Here is a 17,268-nt window from a genome sequence, read left to right as displayed (position 1 = left end):
GAAAACAAAAATCTGTGCGTATTTTTCAACTTATAAATTACATTAAGTGTCATTATAAATTGCATAAGTGCTTTCAAGTTTCAAACTTGAAAAATAAAATATTTTGAAATAACTAAAGTTTTGCAGCAAAGTAAACTTTCAGAAAGTGTATGTTGATAAAATGTATGGGAACTTTATTAATGACTCTTTAAAACTTTCAATAAAAAAATTTTTTTACAACGTAAATTTTAATATTAAAATTAAAAAGCAATTTAAACTGAAAATATTTTGAAATTTTTTTGACATGGCAATGCTTATAAAACTTACAAGGCATAAGGCAGCTAAACTTAAAAACGGAAATAATAAAATAAAAAAGATTAAAAAGGATTTAAACGGTGCCTTTGTAATTACAGTCCAAAATAAACGAAAAATAAGTAAAATTTTAAAGAAAATGTTACAACGTAACAAATATAATTAATGATAAACTTGAAACTTATGGTAAACATTTTGGAGAGCTAAAACAACTTTGTTTTAAACAATAAAACCACTTAAATAAAACAATGTATTATAACTATTTAAAGAATGTCTACCATAAAAATTTGTAACTTTAAATTGTAATAACAATACTTTATTAAATTTAAAATTTTAACAAATCTAAAAGTATAAAAAAATTACTTTAAAAGTTTATTTTTATCTCAGTAGCAAAAACACTTTTTTTATTTACATTACTTTGTATGATAAAAATAAACAATAGAAAAGCCTATTTATTTTATATTAAAGTATCATTGTAATAACTAGAAGCTGATTTTTTTTATAAAAACAAAACTTTGTATTAATTCTCAATTTAAAAAACGCAAATATAGATTTTTAAACATTAAAGTAAAATGAGTTTTTACCTATTCGTAACCTAATGACTATTATTAATTTATAAAAAAAAAAACTAATAATATATATTTTTTTTCATTTTCCAAAATCTAAATTTATCATGTACTTTATTATTCTTTATTAAACAGATTATTAATGTGTCTACAGTTATATCTGAAAAACTTATATCAGTGTTCACATTTTTCACAAATTAGAACAAAACTTCTTGAAAGAAGTTCGAACTTCTTGAAAGTTCAAAATTCAGCCGAAGCCGCGCGGGTCTTGATGCAAATTGAAAGGCATGACTTCAGAATTCATCAAATTTCTGCTGGAAAAAACGTTTGAATAAACGAAGCTCTTGTCGCTAGTCAGTGGGCGGAACATCTCCTGAACTTCAAGTGTCCCTCCTGAAAACGAGTGCCTCCTTCCAGTTTCACTCCTGGGGGAAACCCTGTGAGAGGAATGAGATGTGATGTTGCTCAGCGATGAAGATTTTCTCAGCCGGTTGTTTTGCCTGGAAATTTTTATTGAGTTGATAAAAATTTACTGAGTTGTTTTCTACAATTTATGAAAGTTATAATTAGTGACTTAATAAAATAGTTTTTGAAAAATATTATAAGCAACTAAAACATATCACTTTAAAACATAATACAAATTAGTTTAGTTTTTAAAATAACAAATTAGATCTCAAAAGGTTTAAAAATATTTTCAAAACATTAAAAAATACGTTATAACTCAAACTATTTGTGAGACTTATTTTAACCATAAAAGCCCAGCAAACGAGAAAATGGTGAAAACCTCAAACAAACTGAGCTGTCATCGAAACTCGAGCTGAAATATTCAACCAAATCGGGGGGTAGGGGATACTGGGACATGTTGGGAACCTCTTCATTCACAAATACCGAGTCTCTGAATACCTTGGAACTTTTGATACTTCCAAACTGACTCAGTGACATCCAGGCAAGTTTTATCTCCCTTCTCAGTGAGTTCATTTTTCCTGTCATTTTAATAATTTAAATAGATGGACAGTGGATTGAGAGTTTGTACATACAACAGTTTATTAAACAAAAAATAAGTAAAATACTTGTTCTATACGTGTTGTTGCTTTTACCAGATTTGTATAGTATATCAAGTTTTCTAGTATTTGAAAATAACTGGATATATAAGTAAGAGCTAGAATAAGCATAAGAAAACAAATTACTAGATATAGATTTTAATTAATTTGAATAGCAGTGTAAATTTATTAAAACTTTTTAATCTTACTACTTTATGTTAAAATCACCTGAAGTGCTGTTTTTAGAAATTTTGCCAGGTGAGATAAATGAAGTTTCTTCAATTTCATTATTGTCTGTTTGAAAGAAATAAAATAACGAGTTTAAGAAGTTTAAAAATTAAGTTTTTAAACTATCTAAAACATAAAACAGTAACATCAAAAAGTATATAGTTGAAGGTATAATAACTAAACAAATGTTAGAGTGCTCTCAACAAATGAGAACTGGTATAATGTTAGTCAATGTTTTTTTAATGTACTATAGTTGTTTTTCTGTTAATATAGTTTGTAAAATGTAATTAAGCATTTAAAAACAAATGCAATCATATAGTATATATCAACAATTAAAAAATAATCATATTGTTGAGTGATAAGCGATAAACATATTTTACAATTTATAATATTAAATAATATGCAAAAGTAAATAAAAAAAATGATTAATATTAAGTATTTAAGTCATAAAAGTGATTGGAACATATTTTAATATATTTTTAAAACACTTTAGTGTTTCAAAATCACGACAAAAACAAATTATAAAGACATGAATAAAAAACAGCACAAAAAAGGAAATACACAAACAAGTTAAAATACAAATATTTATTTAAAATTATAATTCAAAAGTAAAGAATTGGGTATATTGTTAGCCGTTCATTTCTTAAAACCGAAAATTTTAAAAATCAAATAAAAGTTTTAAAAAACATTAAAACATAACTTACTGAGATAAACTGGTAACTGGTATTGGTGTCTCTTCTTTTTACTTTTTTTAATTCGAAACATTTTTACAACTGATTTAAGAAACTCCTTGTTAGATATCAGTATGTACGAAGTGGTAAAAAGCGGTCTGAAAAACAGCATTTCAAAAACCAGCTAATTAAATATTTAAAGCGTTTAAAAACTTACAATAGGTAGAAAAGAAGCGCAGCCCAAGTTTCAAATGGAACGTTGAATAAATTGTTTTCAGTATCCAGTGTGTTCACAGACATCAATAGTATTGATGGTGTCGTTATCAGCAGTAAGATAGTGATAAACAACAACATTTTGAAAGCTCCCTGTTTCATGTTAGATATCAAACTTTTATGTTTGGAGAAACATTTTTATAATAACTTGAGTTGGTGAATTTCGCTTTCAAATAATTAAATTAAAATTTACACATTACACAATTACATTTTAATCTAAATTAAACTTTACACATTACACGCTTGCATTTTAACTTAAATTTTGTACATGATTTGATCACATCAAGTTTTTTACTATTTAACTCTTTATCTAAGTCTTTTTGTTAACATATTCTAGTTTGAAAATGATTTTACTTTTTTAAATCAAAAACTTCTTTTTCTTAACATTGCACACTTCGTTTCATTAGGATAGTTTATAAGTATATAAAAAGAAGTCAAGTATAAAAAAAAGTCAAGTTTAACTAGAATAGAAATATTTCAAAAGTGCAATTTTTATAAATCTGTATGATTACAAAATAAACATAACAAATAAAATACTTACATTTCTTAATTTGGTTTTACTTTCTTTATAAAGATACAGGGGACTTTTTAATTTTTCATTATATTGTATTTCATCTGAAGTTCCTGGTTTCAGTTTTTATTTTTTGTTAACTTATAAACTAAAAATTATAAAAAAAACTAAAATTATATAGACCTTATTTTCTCAAGAAAATCTGAAAGAATATTACAAAAAAAAAAACAACGATAATAAATATTGAGTTACTGTAATTATATTCTTATTTTAATTATTTAGTTTTTGTTTATTTGGTTTTGTTGTGTTATTTCTAAAAGTTTAATAAACAGTTTTATTGATTATTTAAAAATTATAAAACAACTTATGAATAAAGTTTTTCATCAACTAACCAACAGCTATATTCTCATTGCTACATGATCTATTCTCAGTAGAGTTTAAGCTTTTTCTGCTTGAAAAGAAATTTGAATGAAAAGATTCACGTACAGGCTGTAAAAAAATTTACAAAACTTATTATACAAGTCGTTATTTTTTACCATTGTTATCATTAAACAACATCAAACTATTCGTTTAGTACTTATAAAAGAAATACAGTTTGTAACAAGATTTATAATAAAAATTACATAAATTATTTTATTAGTACTAAAAATAATACTATTGTTTTACTAAAAACATAGTGGTAAATTTTTTTATCATTAAACGAAAAATAAAAAAATTATCAGCCTAAAAATCATACAATTTCCTTGTTTTAGAAGCGCACATTCGTAATGACAATTTAATAAAAACAAAACAGTAACACATACCACTTTTGTATATTTACATAAACTAAATAATTTTGTACTGTTATATAACATTTACAAAAAAACCATACCTAATGATAACAGTAAATTAACAAATAAGAGTTAAGACCCTACCAGTAAATAAAATTCTAATTAAAAACAATTAAGTAAATGTTAATCAATAAGAAATAGAGTAAACTAAAAACAGTTTTTTTTTTAAACAAAAAAAATAAAAAGCTTTCTGTTTTTCAGATACTAAATGTTAGCTTTTTTTGCAAACTTAACATGCTTTAGTTTTTCTAACCTTTACATAAAATTGCATTTCAACTTATGACTTCAGTTTTTACTAGCAATTTTCTTCTAAAATATTTTAAACTAAAACTTAAATAAATTTGTTGGAACTAAACATTAACAATAAGTTTTATTTATACAATTTGTTAAATAACGCTATCAGAAAATACTAGTTTAGCTTTTACTTTCTGTACTTGTATACATTTTTCATATACTATAAAGAAGCAGCAAACATTCAAAAGCGTCTTAAAATATTTGTTAGTTTTTTATACTTTATTAACTACCGAGTGTGGCAATGTTCGATTCAAAGAAAAAAATTTTGAAGGTCGAGAATTTTTTAGAGGAGGTTGTGCTGTTTTCTCCATTTCTAAGGCATAATAAACATTTATGATTATTATGTTGTAAAAATGTATCTATCTTCATTGCTATTAAAATCTTAAGTAAAAATGGTTAAAATGTTTAATTAGAAAAACTTAGGTATAATACTTAGATCAAGTGTTCTTAAAAACAATAACGTTTAGAATTTTTTTCATATTTAGTTTTATTTTTTACATAATTAGATAAGCTACTTGTTACTTTTTACGGCATCTTAAAATTCAAAGTAGCTTTTGAGATATTAGCGATCAAAGTTAGAGCATTTAATAAGTTCCTTATGGAAGGCGCAAACTATAAGTGCAAAAACAGACTATTTCACTAAAATACTATCTCCACTTTCAATGATTTGAGCAATTGTTTTAAAAAAGTTTTAAAGTAATCTTTAATAAATTTTGAACGCCTTGTATGAAACGAGCTTTAAAAAAAAAAATTCTATTAAAAATGACAAAAAAAATTGATTTTTTGGTAATGAATCTTTTGTATGATTCTTTTTCAAAAATCTGCTTCGTACAAAGTTGTTTGTTATACTAAAAGTGCATTTCCTGAACATTTGAACTAAATTGCTTTCAATGAAGGAGGAGATAGATTTATAGTTATTATTTTTTAATTCAGAGAAATTTTCCATTATAAATTTTCAATTGGATGCGGTTGTATTGGATTTTTTACAAAACTTTATTTTATCTCAAAATTTCATTGAAATTCTTTTAATCTATTAAAACTATTTTATAGTATTTACTCTACGCTTTGAAATAAGAGTCAATGTTATTTTCTGTAAAAAAAAATCTTGGACCTCCCCAATGCCCTTAATACATAATTCAAATATGCGCATAAGTTTTAATTTTTTTTATTTAATAAACTCATAATACATATTATTTTCTTTAATATAATCAGAAATAACTTCTTAATAAAAAACACTAGTTAGATTTAGTCTAACAAATTAAGTTAATTTTTTTTTTTTTTTTGATTAAGCTAAAACAGAATTAGCTAAAATATTTATTCAAGTAAGAATATACAATTGTTCAAAACGAGCTTTTTCAGTTAAATTATTGAAGTTTTAAAATTTGTTTAATTTAATGTTAAAACTAGCTACCGAAGTTCATTAGAAAAAATTGTAATAAGAAATTAAATGCCTTGTCTACATCTAAAACAGATTTATTTCAAACATGTTTAGTAATAACTTTCAAAATTTAAAACTTTCATAACTTAAAGAAAAAAACAAATGCAAAAAGAAAAACTTAACGTGACTTTTTATACCGTAAAAAATACTCTGAAAATAAAACTTATTTTATTACTTATATAATATTAACTTAATGATATATACATACATAAAACATCACTAAAAATCTGAAAAAGTCTGTTCGCATAGATGCTAAGTTTAAATTAAGTTCAATTTTTGGAACCTTATAATTGAACTTTCAAGTTTTCAAATAAAATTTTTTTAAGTATATAGTTAATTACAAAAATTTTTTTTTTAATTTATATAAAAGTTTTAATTATAACTATGTAAATAAGTAAAGAGTTTATGAACTTTTAAATAAGTTTTCAGATGATAGATAAAAACTATAAGATACAGAAAACTGATTATTATAATAAACATAAATCAAAAACTAAACAAATATAACATACTTGTAATGAAGGGGCTAATGTTTGATGATCTTCCATAACCACTATAAAATATAAAAGTTGTTATTTAACAAAAGAAACTAAACTCTAAATAATATTGAAAATATTCTGTTTATTCAAAAAAAACTATAAAAATCATCTATAGCAAAGAGAATTATTAGAGTTTATACGTTTTTTTTTTCTTTAGTTATACTTATTGTAGATACATTTGTTAACACTTTATATGAAATAAAATAAGATTTATTAGTTTATAAAAAATCGATAAAATTATGTTAAAGTTAACAATGCTTTAATCTAGTATAGTTGTAAGTAGTTATTAAAGCAAAAAAAAAAGTTATTGTCATACAAAACATAGTAAAAATTACCTCACATTTGTCATCAAAGTGTCAAACCCATTTAAAGTGTTGGTCTGTTCCGTCCAAATTCTTTTCAGTTTGTTTAACTTATAAAAGTAAAAAAACGCTCCGAAAAAAACCATCATCGAAATAGGTATTAAATAGGAAACTATAACCTGTTTAATTACAAAACTATTTAAGAACTAACTAGTTATAAACTAAAAAAATAGGTATATAACTGGTATACTCATACAGCAGACTTTAAATCAGTTACTTTAATCAAAGTACTTAATTCTCTTCTCATACTTTTTGATTAATTAGAGTTTTTTTTTATGAATTTTAAACAAACAGCAGTACTCTTAGAAATAACCAAATAAGCAGTATTACTATAACTTTATGTCAGAAGAACTCAAAGTTAATAGAATTATTTGTTTTAAATTAAACCAACATTTTTTTCTATACAGAAAATAAAGTTGGTCAAAGCTTAGAGTATATACTATAGGATAAATTTCACAGAATAAAAAGTTTCAATTAACTTTGGAGATAAAACAAGTTTTGTAAAAAACTTCTGATACAATCGCATGGAATTAAAAGTTTTTAAGGGCAATATTACTGAAATTTTGAAAAAACTACCAAAAATTAAAGCAATTTAAAGAAAAACGAGCTTCTCAATATTACGAACAACTTGTACAAAGCGGATTATTTCAAAGTCATAAAAAATTTATGACCAAAATATTAAAAAAATCTTTTTTTTGTACACTTTTAAAAGATTTTTTTTTTTGAAAAATTAAAAACCTGTTTCCTACAAGTTGTTTAAAATTTGTTAAAGATTACTCTAAATAAGTTTTGAAATAATTGCTCAAAAACTGAAGGAGGAGATATATTTTTTTTGAAATAGCCTATTTTTGTCCTTTTAGTTTTCGCCTCCCATAAGGAACCTATTGGCTGCTCTAACTTTGATCATTTATACCTCAAAAGTTACTTTGAATTTAGACAAATGGTAAAAAAGTAACAAGTAGCTTATCTAATTATGTAAAAAATAAGACTAAATTTGAAAAAAAAAAGAGTTTTACATTTCATATGCTCTTAAATATGTTTTATAATAATAAAAACTCAGTAAAACTAAAAACATAATACTTTTATTTTATGTAATGGTTATTTAACATCTGATCTATACATACTTTTATTTATAAAATTTATTTAGAATTTCATTTAAATAAAAATTAAAATTTATTGGTTTTCTAAGTAAAATGACAACACTGATACTAAGTAAATAAAACTTTTGAAGGATATATTAATTTATAATTGTCCTTATAAATAGCATTTTTTAAAGAAAAAAAAAACATCTAAAATTCAAAACATGAGCGTAAAGCTCTTGGTAGTTAATTAAAACACTAACCCACAGTAAACTTAAAGGTTTGTATTGAACCCAGTTAGGTATGCAACTAAAGTAAACAGGAGAAAATACATAGGCATCTTTAAGAACAATAAAAGGTACAGATGCAAGTACAAACTGAAACAGCCAAACAATTATGATGAGATGCTTGGATTCAACATAACAAGATGTAGTCCGCGATGTGTTCATATACAGAAACCTATCATTGCAATTGTATTTTAACTACTCACAATGTTTATAAACTGTTTAGTTTGTTACTTAAAGTATAAATAACTATAAATAAAGAGCGAAAAACAATAAAATAATTTCAAAACAAACTAAGTTAAGTTTATATATACTATGTCAACACTTATTTTACTAAAAAATGTTAGTAAGAAAAAAAACTATCATAAATCAGTCTCACTTAATAAAACTATAATTTCAATTGTTTTTTTATAACAAAATATAATTTCCATGCAAAGACTAATTATAATTTATATTAAAATACTGAAAGTCACTGTCTGTTAACTTAAATGTTTTATTTTTAGTTAAACAACTTATTTATTGAACTTACTTTTGCAACAGGCTGACTGATATGTTACCCATAACACCACCAAAATACACACAAGATAAGTAGCCACTTATTTTGCAGTAAGCACCACCAAATGTCCATTTTCTTGTAAAGCAAGTAACAACCTCAACTGACAGTATTGTTACTGTGTATATAAAGGAAGATAGCAGAAGACTGAGTGACAATATATTGAGGCGCTTGTATGAACGTGAGAATCTGTATAAAAAAAAACATTATTTTTATAAATTCACGTTTACATGTAATCACACAATTAATTATTATAAGCTAAAAACTAAAAAATACAATAACTTATAATTAGTGCCATTTTAAGCTACACTTTCCTAGGCTACAACTTCATTATCTACTGTGAATGGCTAATTGAAAGTAATATACATAAATTAGAACCACAATAAAACAGTATAATTAAAACTAAAGAACATACCTACAAATTTTTAGTTGACAATTTTATTTTACTTTGTATTAAAAGTCAAATGGTATTAACACTTTTAAAACCTTTAAAAAAATTAATTGGAAGAAAAATTTCAAAGTTATCAATAAATCAATACAAAAATTTAATAATATTACTAGGATAAAACGTTAAAAAAATGTTTGCAAAGTTTTATTTGTTTATACAATAACTGTTTGTATAAGAAGTCAAACTTTTTTAGCTTACAACTTAAAAAAGTAACTGTGTATAGGGTATATAGTAACTGTATATAGGGTATGAAGTACTTGGATGATGTTTGCTAGACACAATTTAACATATGACTCAGACGTTGTTTGGCTTCATTAATAAGAATATTAGAAAATATTCATAAATAAAAAGTCTGCATCCCAAAAAACTAATTTAAACCCCAAAAATCACATATAAATAAATTTGTTGACCTAAATAGTAATAAGGTCACTTATACATGCCCTATACCAGGGGATCTTAACCTTTTTTCATTTGTTACCATTTTTTGGAAGGTTATTTACCCCCAATTTACAAAAAAGTGTTTAATTTTCAGGAAAAAAAAAAGGTTTTTTGAACTTTAAGCTTATTAAATATAAAAAATTGTAAAAATTTTAACTTAAAAAAATTACAGTCAAATACAAACATATAAATTAAAAAGAAAATTAATAAACATTAATTTACATACCTTGTAATAAAAAAAGTTACCCCTATAACAAGGGAATTTATCGCAAGGGGTAAATTTACCCCAGGTTAAGAATTGCGCAGCCCTAGACTTATAATTTATATCTACAATGAAAAATTATACTTAAAAGCATACATTTAGAGACTTTCAACTGCTTTTGATATTTTATGACGTCATAATCACACAAATTATGCAAACTTTGTCAGTAAAATGGTAAAATTCTTTGATTTTGTATGTCAAATGTGTTGAGTCAGTCAACTAGAAAGATATTACTGTTGTGATGTCATTTTAATTGCATGTCGATAAAGATATAAAATACATTTTAAATTACTTTCAGTATTTAGATACTATGATTATCTAGAGCTTTTGACTAAGAGTATAAGAATTAGACCTACATATTATAAGAACTGCATGTAATTTTATTGTACAAATTCAGGATACTCGGGGTACAGTAAAATTATATAAAATCTTAGGGAAACTCAGGGTATTTTGACTTTTTGTCAACTTCTAAGTTGTATCATAAAATTCTTGACAAAATGTGTCTAAAGCTAATAAAGTTTTGGATTGCTAAACAGGTAGTGAATATGTATTTGAAAGTTGCCTTTGTCGAATGCAACATGTGCTACTGAGTTCAACTTATTAAGTTATGATGAACTGAATGGTCTCCTAACCAATAAGTTAGAGTCTGAAAGGCACCTTGCCATTTGGAAAGCAGTGGAAAAGTTTAGGAACCAATGCTTCACAACAAGAGGGATAATAAATGACTGTAAACTACTTAAATCTGATTCTTTTCAAACTAAACATGAAAAATTTAATAATAAAGTTGTTAAATTTCAAAATAATTGGAGCAAAAGTGGTTGGCAGAACAAAAAATTTAAAGCTCAAAAAGATAAAATTGTAAAAAGGAAAGAAAGAAATTAATTACGTGCAGAAGTTTCTCAAACTGTGTAAAAGTTGGGGTGGGCCTGTAGTGAAAGTGGAAGAGCTGCATTCTATTTTAAAATCTTACTCTGATCAAAATGAAGTGGTTGTTTATAATAAGTTTATAAACTGTAGAGAATCAAATCTAAAGTCTTAAACAATCCAGAACTTTTTTAAGTAAATGGTTATATCCATGAGGAAACTTTTAAACTTATGTGCTTTTGTTGCAATAGATGATGAGTGCTCTCTGTGCTATTTACCAACAAATGCTGATGCATTATTGATTGTAGGGGCTTCTTCTTTGAATATTCAGAAACAAATAAATGAATATGTTGTGGTAGGCTATTATTATGCCACATTAATTAGTGCACACTGTGTTCAAAGTATAGACCCAACAGGGAGTGCGTACCTATGAAATTTTGATCTTTCATTACCTACATTTTGCCTTTTACATGCATGTTAAAAGCAACTAAAGTTTAAAAAATGTTATTAAAGCTAAACCCCCCCAAAAAACCTTTCACCATAGAAACAAAACAAATTTGTTGAAAATATGTTATAAGCCCTAAGAATTTATATGTATATGTATCTATATGTAAGTATAATTATATTTATATTCACCCCTCTAAGTTGTTCTATCTTGCATTACTTGTAACTTTAAAAAAAAATATACACATAGTTAATGACAAATTTTAAATAAATAAAGATTTATTAATACATTAGTTATGCTTTTATTAAATTGTGTGTATTCAAAAAAGCAAGCTTGGGGTTACAAAATTTTATCTCTGCTTTTTTATTATTTAGCAATTTTTGCATTTTAACTGGTTGTCTTGGTAGAAAACACAACAGTAAAGGATAAAATGTTGTGGTACTTATAGTGTGGTCTCCACAGTCAATATTAACAGTTATGGATTTAAGAAAGAATGCTTAACAGTTTTATAAATATTATAAGTTCAATTATTATTTATTTAGTTCATATTTACTTTTTACATTTATGTTTCAATAATTGGGTATGTAAATGTTAATTGCACTGTTCATTATTTTCGTATATCTAAATTTTGTATAACTTTTTAAGTAACTTTTATTCCTATGTTTTGATTAGGGGTACTCAAATAAAGTTTGCATTTTTTGTTATTTTTGTTAAGTAAATAAATTTTTTTTTATAAATATTCGATTTGATTTACAATTTGTAAGTTCATAAATATTTCTGTAGTTCCATTAGTTTAAGTTTCTTAAAAATAGTACAAAATAGTTCATTTAAAGATATAATACTTTATTATTAACATTTTTTGGTTGTTTTTTTTATAAAAAATCAAAACATTTCTAGAATATAAGTAACGTTTTTTTGGCTTAGAAGTATCTAGGAGTTGCATACCTAGGTGGCAGGTTACTGTATATTTTCAAAAGTATCAGTCATTTTGCAGTAATGTTAAGTGCTAATACTAAATGGTACAGTGCAGTGTTTGTTTTATTTTGCAATGTTCTTTATTTCTTTATTTAAGTCTTTATTTTGTTATCATAAAGTAAATGTTTTATGCCATACAACATTATCTTGCATAGAATAAATTATAACTTTTTAATATTTCGTTATTTTGTTTTAATGTAAATTCAAAAAAAAAATAAAAAAAAATGTAAATTCAAAAAGGTTTTTATTTAAACATTTAATAATGAATTATTACATCAAATATCCTGCTAAAATACATACCACAGTGTCTAAATTCTAAAGGTAAGTATACCTACAAAGTTTCACTTTACAAAAAAAATTGTTAGATTAAACAACAAGCTATGCTTTCTAATTTTTCAAAAGCACTATCTTATAGACAAAATTTGCATACTTTGTGTGATTATGATGTCATAACATATCAAAAGCAATTGAAATGACTTTAGATTTATGCCTATAATTATAAGATTTCAAAGATAAAAATTATAAGTCTTGGACATGTATAAGAGACTTTATTACTATTAAGTCAAAAATCAAAAAACATTAGATATTTAGGGTTCAAATCAGTTTTTTAGGGTGCAAACCTTTATCTATTGCTTTCTTTTTTCTTCTTAATAAAGCCAAAACACATCCAAATTAAATGTTATAGTGTGAATTTTACAATATGAAGAAAACAATGTGCTGTACACCCTATCTCTACATTTTCAATTATTAAATTATGTAAAGTATAAAAATTGTAAATTCAAAAAACAGAACTAAGCGTTGAAATAAAACATTGGATAACATGTCAGCATATTTCATAAAAATTAGATTTGTTTAGAACTAAAGTAGAACTAGTCGACCAAATTGTGGCCTTAAAAAACATAAATTGTTTTTACAGATTGCTAAAAGTTAAGTAAAATTAAAGCACTGAAAACTGGGTTAATTATGTTTGATAAAACTTCATAAAAAACATCAAAAAAGTCTGACTTAGTCTGACAATATTCTATAAACCTCAAAGAAGCCGGAGTTTTCAAAAAATTCAAATTATTTTGAGATAGCTTGAGTAGTCTGAGGTTTTTGCAATACTTTTCAATGTTAATTGTATGTAAAAGATTGTCTATATCTTTGGTATCATAAACTATATATAGATTTACATAAAAAAATTATCTTTTAATACTAACTAGTGAGTCTGGACTATCTTTAACAAATCTGAGATTTTTCTACACCATCAAGACAATAAGCACTAAACTTCATAATTATCAACAACAGTCTATGCGACAGTTTGGGACCTAGTTTTGTCCTCATAATAAATTATCAGGAATACATGTTGTTGATGGTCATGCAGTGCCTTATCTAGTGCCAGTTATTAACACCAAGTTATTTATTTATTTTACAACATAAATATTTGAAGAAAATAGTAGAAAAATATTGACAAAAAATTTTAAAAACCTTTTATTTTGAGCTATCACTAGCAATCCTATCATGAAGCTAAAAACAAACACAACAGAAATCCAAACACATTTTAATATATCCAAATTGGAAAAGTTAGAAAAGTGATCCATACTATACTCAACAAGTGTACATAGAAGTCAATTTTGTGTTGATTAAATTTAAACAAAGTTTGTTATCACTAGAATAAGTTTTTCATGGTTCCAAATCTAAAACATTTGCTTTTTCTCTAGATTTAATTATTCTTTTCTCTTTTGAGAAATTTCTCAATAAGTGCTTAAGCTAATGCATAAGCTGAATTTGTATAAGAGGAGCATTACTAAAAATTAATGAAGCATGCAAAGCTTGGATAAATACCATAAGCTTATTCGTCAATATTAATTGTGTTTGAGCCGTTGTATTAAAGTTTTTAAATTAATGTGACAAAAAACAATTAACAAGGTCTGCTTACATGAAAGTTTTGCAAGTGATTTTAAACTAGTATACTACTAACATAATAGTTTAGTCAACCTATCAAAAAATAGTTTTTGAGCAAAAGTATTTTTAAACATAAAATATAAGTACAAGACGAAAACAATCATAAGTCAAAACATTTAGTTTATTAATAATCAAATTAACTTTTGTTTTAAATTTGATAGGTAAAGGATATTTTAGAAAAAAACTAAATACACTTTTCTTTTTTCATTGTAAATTTCATAATCAACTGTAGCCCTTTACGTAAGCTACTGCATATATCTTAGAATTAACAGTGTTTACAATATTATTTTATCTTAATAAAACGCACGAATATAAATTCTGCGTGTGATATTCTGCGATCTTGTTTTACTCATCAGGTAGACGTAATCGTCGTAATTAGTCATTGTATACAATAATACAGCAGTAAGTTTTTGAATGAATAAGTTTTTGAACACAAAAACAAAAATCGAAGTTTTTTTAACCTGTTGACCTAGGGTATTGCAGAACGTAAAAATAATTATAAGTAAAACACTTTTAAATATTCTTTTTAAAACATGTTTTTCGAAGGCCATAAGTTATTAACTTAGATTTTGATCAAAAACAAAAAATAACTACTTGTAAAAATTCTCATATTAACTATTGTTAAAACTTTGTAATTAACTTTTTTGAAAATTATTCGTTCGGGTTCGGGTTTTGAAAAAGATTTATATAGAAACAATTTTGTAAATTACAGTGAAAAAAATTTATCACCGCTAAGGTAGTTTCTGAGCATTTTTGTGTAGTGCAACTGTCTAGAAATATTTAAAGCTAATGCGGTATACAAATACACTTAATCTGTAGACAAGAGTTTTTCCTATATTAAAAAGACATGGCGTTAAAAGTTTCGAAGAGTTCTGATAAAAAAAAAAAAATAAGCTTGATGCTATTTTCGATCACACTGCTAAAATGTTGACCGTGTCAGAACTCAAAATTTGAAAATAATATTTAAGTTTTTAAAATTTGTACTCGTCATGAACTGTAGACTTGTAATGTAAACCAAAACTAAACACACTAAGAAGCTAATAGAAATGTAGCTTTATTGGCAATATATTTAATTCACTCTTGTTTTAGATTTTTTTCTAACAGCTGGTTTTATATAAATTTGTATATATACGTTATAATCAATTAAAACACGATTTAATATGTCTTTTAAAAGCAATTTCCTATATATTTTACTTTTCATAAGAGACTAAGTTATCCTATACGCTTTTAGCATTAAATTATTAAAAAAAAAGAAAAATGTTATGATTTTCAGTTAGAAATGGTTTTTGAATACAACTAAATGCCTTAACGTTAGATATATCTATTTTAGATTAAGATTAATTCTTGTTGTAGAATTTTCAGCTTAAGTTTTGACATAAATTTAACTTTTAACATGTGTCGTTTGTAGATTAAATTCAAACTTTTGCAGTCAATATTTGATTTTAAAAAACATGAAAAGTTGTTTAGTGTTTAAAAATGTTAAGCAAGTTGTTTTATTTTTTGAGACAAATAACAAAATCTTTAGCATTTGAAAAATAAAACATAAAAAATTATTACTTTATATTTTTAATTATTAAAATTCATATGTTTATGTGGGTCGCTTGAGAATTCCACTACTAGATTAGCCAATTAGAGCAAGCTTTTTTTAAGCCAATCAGAGGCTGTTTTAAGAGTAGTAACAGTAGCTTAACAACAACTGATGCTAAGCTGAGAAATGTAAATCATTCATTGAAATAAGGAATAAAATAAATAAAAAAAGAAGAATTTAATGAAAAATATATATTATGATAGAAAAAGAAATTAATAAATTTTCCTAGGATAATATAGTGATAGTTATAAGTTAGCTAGTAATGTCCTAATAAAATTTAAAATAGTTTATATTTTAAGTTTTGTATTTAGGTTAAATATATATCATCATTTTTTATTTTGTTTAGTAATATTTAATTTCGTTGAGGTACTTCTTATTATTATTCTTTTGTAGCATTTAAATAGAATGAGTTGGTTGTAATTGACAAAAAATGGTAAGTGTATTTTTTGTATACTAATTTTTAAGTTAGAATGAATTATCAGTGTTATGTTTGAAACGCTTTTAAAACATAAAATAATTTTAGCTCTTGTTTTCTACAAGCAACAGAGAAGATAGAATTTGTATAAGCCCTTCAGACTAGGTATTTTTGTTAGAAAAAACTAACACTAACTTATTAGAAGTTAATAAATTTCTGGAATTTTGTAAATCCAGGGAAAATTCTTCAAATAAAAACGATAAGACTTCCTCAAACTTCTTTAAAATAGTAAAACAACCTATATACTAAAAACAATATATTGAATAAGCCGTATTTTTGCATTGAAAATGTTCTGAATAAAGGACAAAAGCTTTGCAACTAAAGTGTTTTGGTTATTGTTTCATTAGACAGCTATTTAAGGGCTACTTTTTAGCTATTTTGTTTTTGAAAATTTTTGTATAGCTTTGTCTGAAACAATAGTTAATTGGATTTGTTTTTGGACCCCGGAGTACGGTTTACCTGTTTTGTTAAAACAACCTATTAATTTATTAAATTTTTCTGATCCGTTATTTGTTCCCGTACAGCCAACTTCTACATCCAAAAATTTTCCCACCAAAACCCTTGGTATTAAACAATTTTCTGAACCTTCAGGTTTAATCCTTTTAGACTCTTACCTTTCTCCACCTTCTAAAAAATGACTTTGTTGACTTTACCAATTATTTTACCTAAAAAAACACAAAAACCCCTTTGTGTTAATCAATTTTCTAATCCTTCAGGTTCAATCCTTTTAAACTCTTCCCTTTCTCCACCTTCTAAAAAAATGGCTTTGTTGACTTCACCAACTATTTTACCTAAAAAAAACACAAAAACCCCTTTGTGTTAAACAATTTTGTAATCCTTCAGGTTCAATCCTTTTAAACTCTTCCCTTTCTT

At 24.7% G+C, this 17,268-nt stretch overlaps 1 protein-coding gene across 1 annotated transcript; it reads right to left on the bottom strand.

Moving 5' to 3' along the window:
- Positions 1-1,009: 1,009 nt before the first annotated feature.
- Positions 1,010-13,981, bottom strand: LOC145844743 (uncharacterized). The gene is made up of 13 exons (XM_082952166.1): positions 13,856-13,981; positions 8,933-9,145; positions 8,387-8,578; positions 7,014-7,073; positions 6,652-6,692; positions 4,935-5,017; positions 3,973-4,069; positions 3,611-3,693; positions 3,014-3,162; positions 2,830-2,954; positions 2,126-2,191; positions 1,642-1,840; positions 1,010-1,357 (listed from the first exon to the last, which is right to left on the bottom strand). The coding sequence occupies exons 1-13, from the start codon at positions 13,966-13,968 to the stop codon at positions 1,105-1,107; spliced, it is 1,674 nt and encodes a 557-aa protein (XP_082808292.1). The 5' UTR covers positions 13,969-13,981; the 3' UTR covers positions 1,010-1,104.
- Positions 13,982-17,268: the final 3,287 nt, after the last annotated feature.

The sequence above is a fragment of the Thalia democratica genome, chromosome 9 (genome assembly GCF_965202585.1).
Source record: "Thalia democratica chromosome 9, ktThaDemo2.hap1.1, whole genome shotgun sequence".
In the NCBI taxonomy this organism is placed as follows: domain Eukaryota; kingdom Metazoa; phylum Chordata; class Thaliacea; order Salpida; family Salpidae; genus Thalia; species Thalia democratica.
This window is presented reverse-complemented; position numbering and strand designations above follow the sequence as displayed.

What these genes read in the sequence shown, in the direction of transcription:
- LOC145844743 (XM_082952166.1), bottom strand. Translation starts at nt 13,968, where the DNA reads ATGGATCACTTTTCTAACTTTTCCAATTTGGATATATTAAAATGTGTT. An exon ending in CATTAGCCCCTTCATTACAA is followed by an intron (nt 5,018 to 6,651) that starts GTATGTTATATT and finishes ATTATGCCTTAG; the next exon opens with AAATGGAGAAAACAGCACAA. An exon ending in GACAGCTCAGTTTGTTTGAG is followed by an intron (nt 1,358 to 1,641) that starts GTTTTCACCATT and finishes AAAAATTTCCAG; the next exon opens with GCAAAACAACCGGCTGAGAA.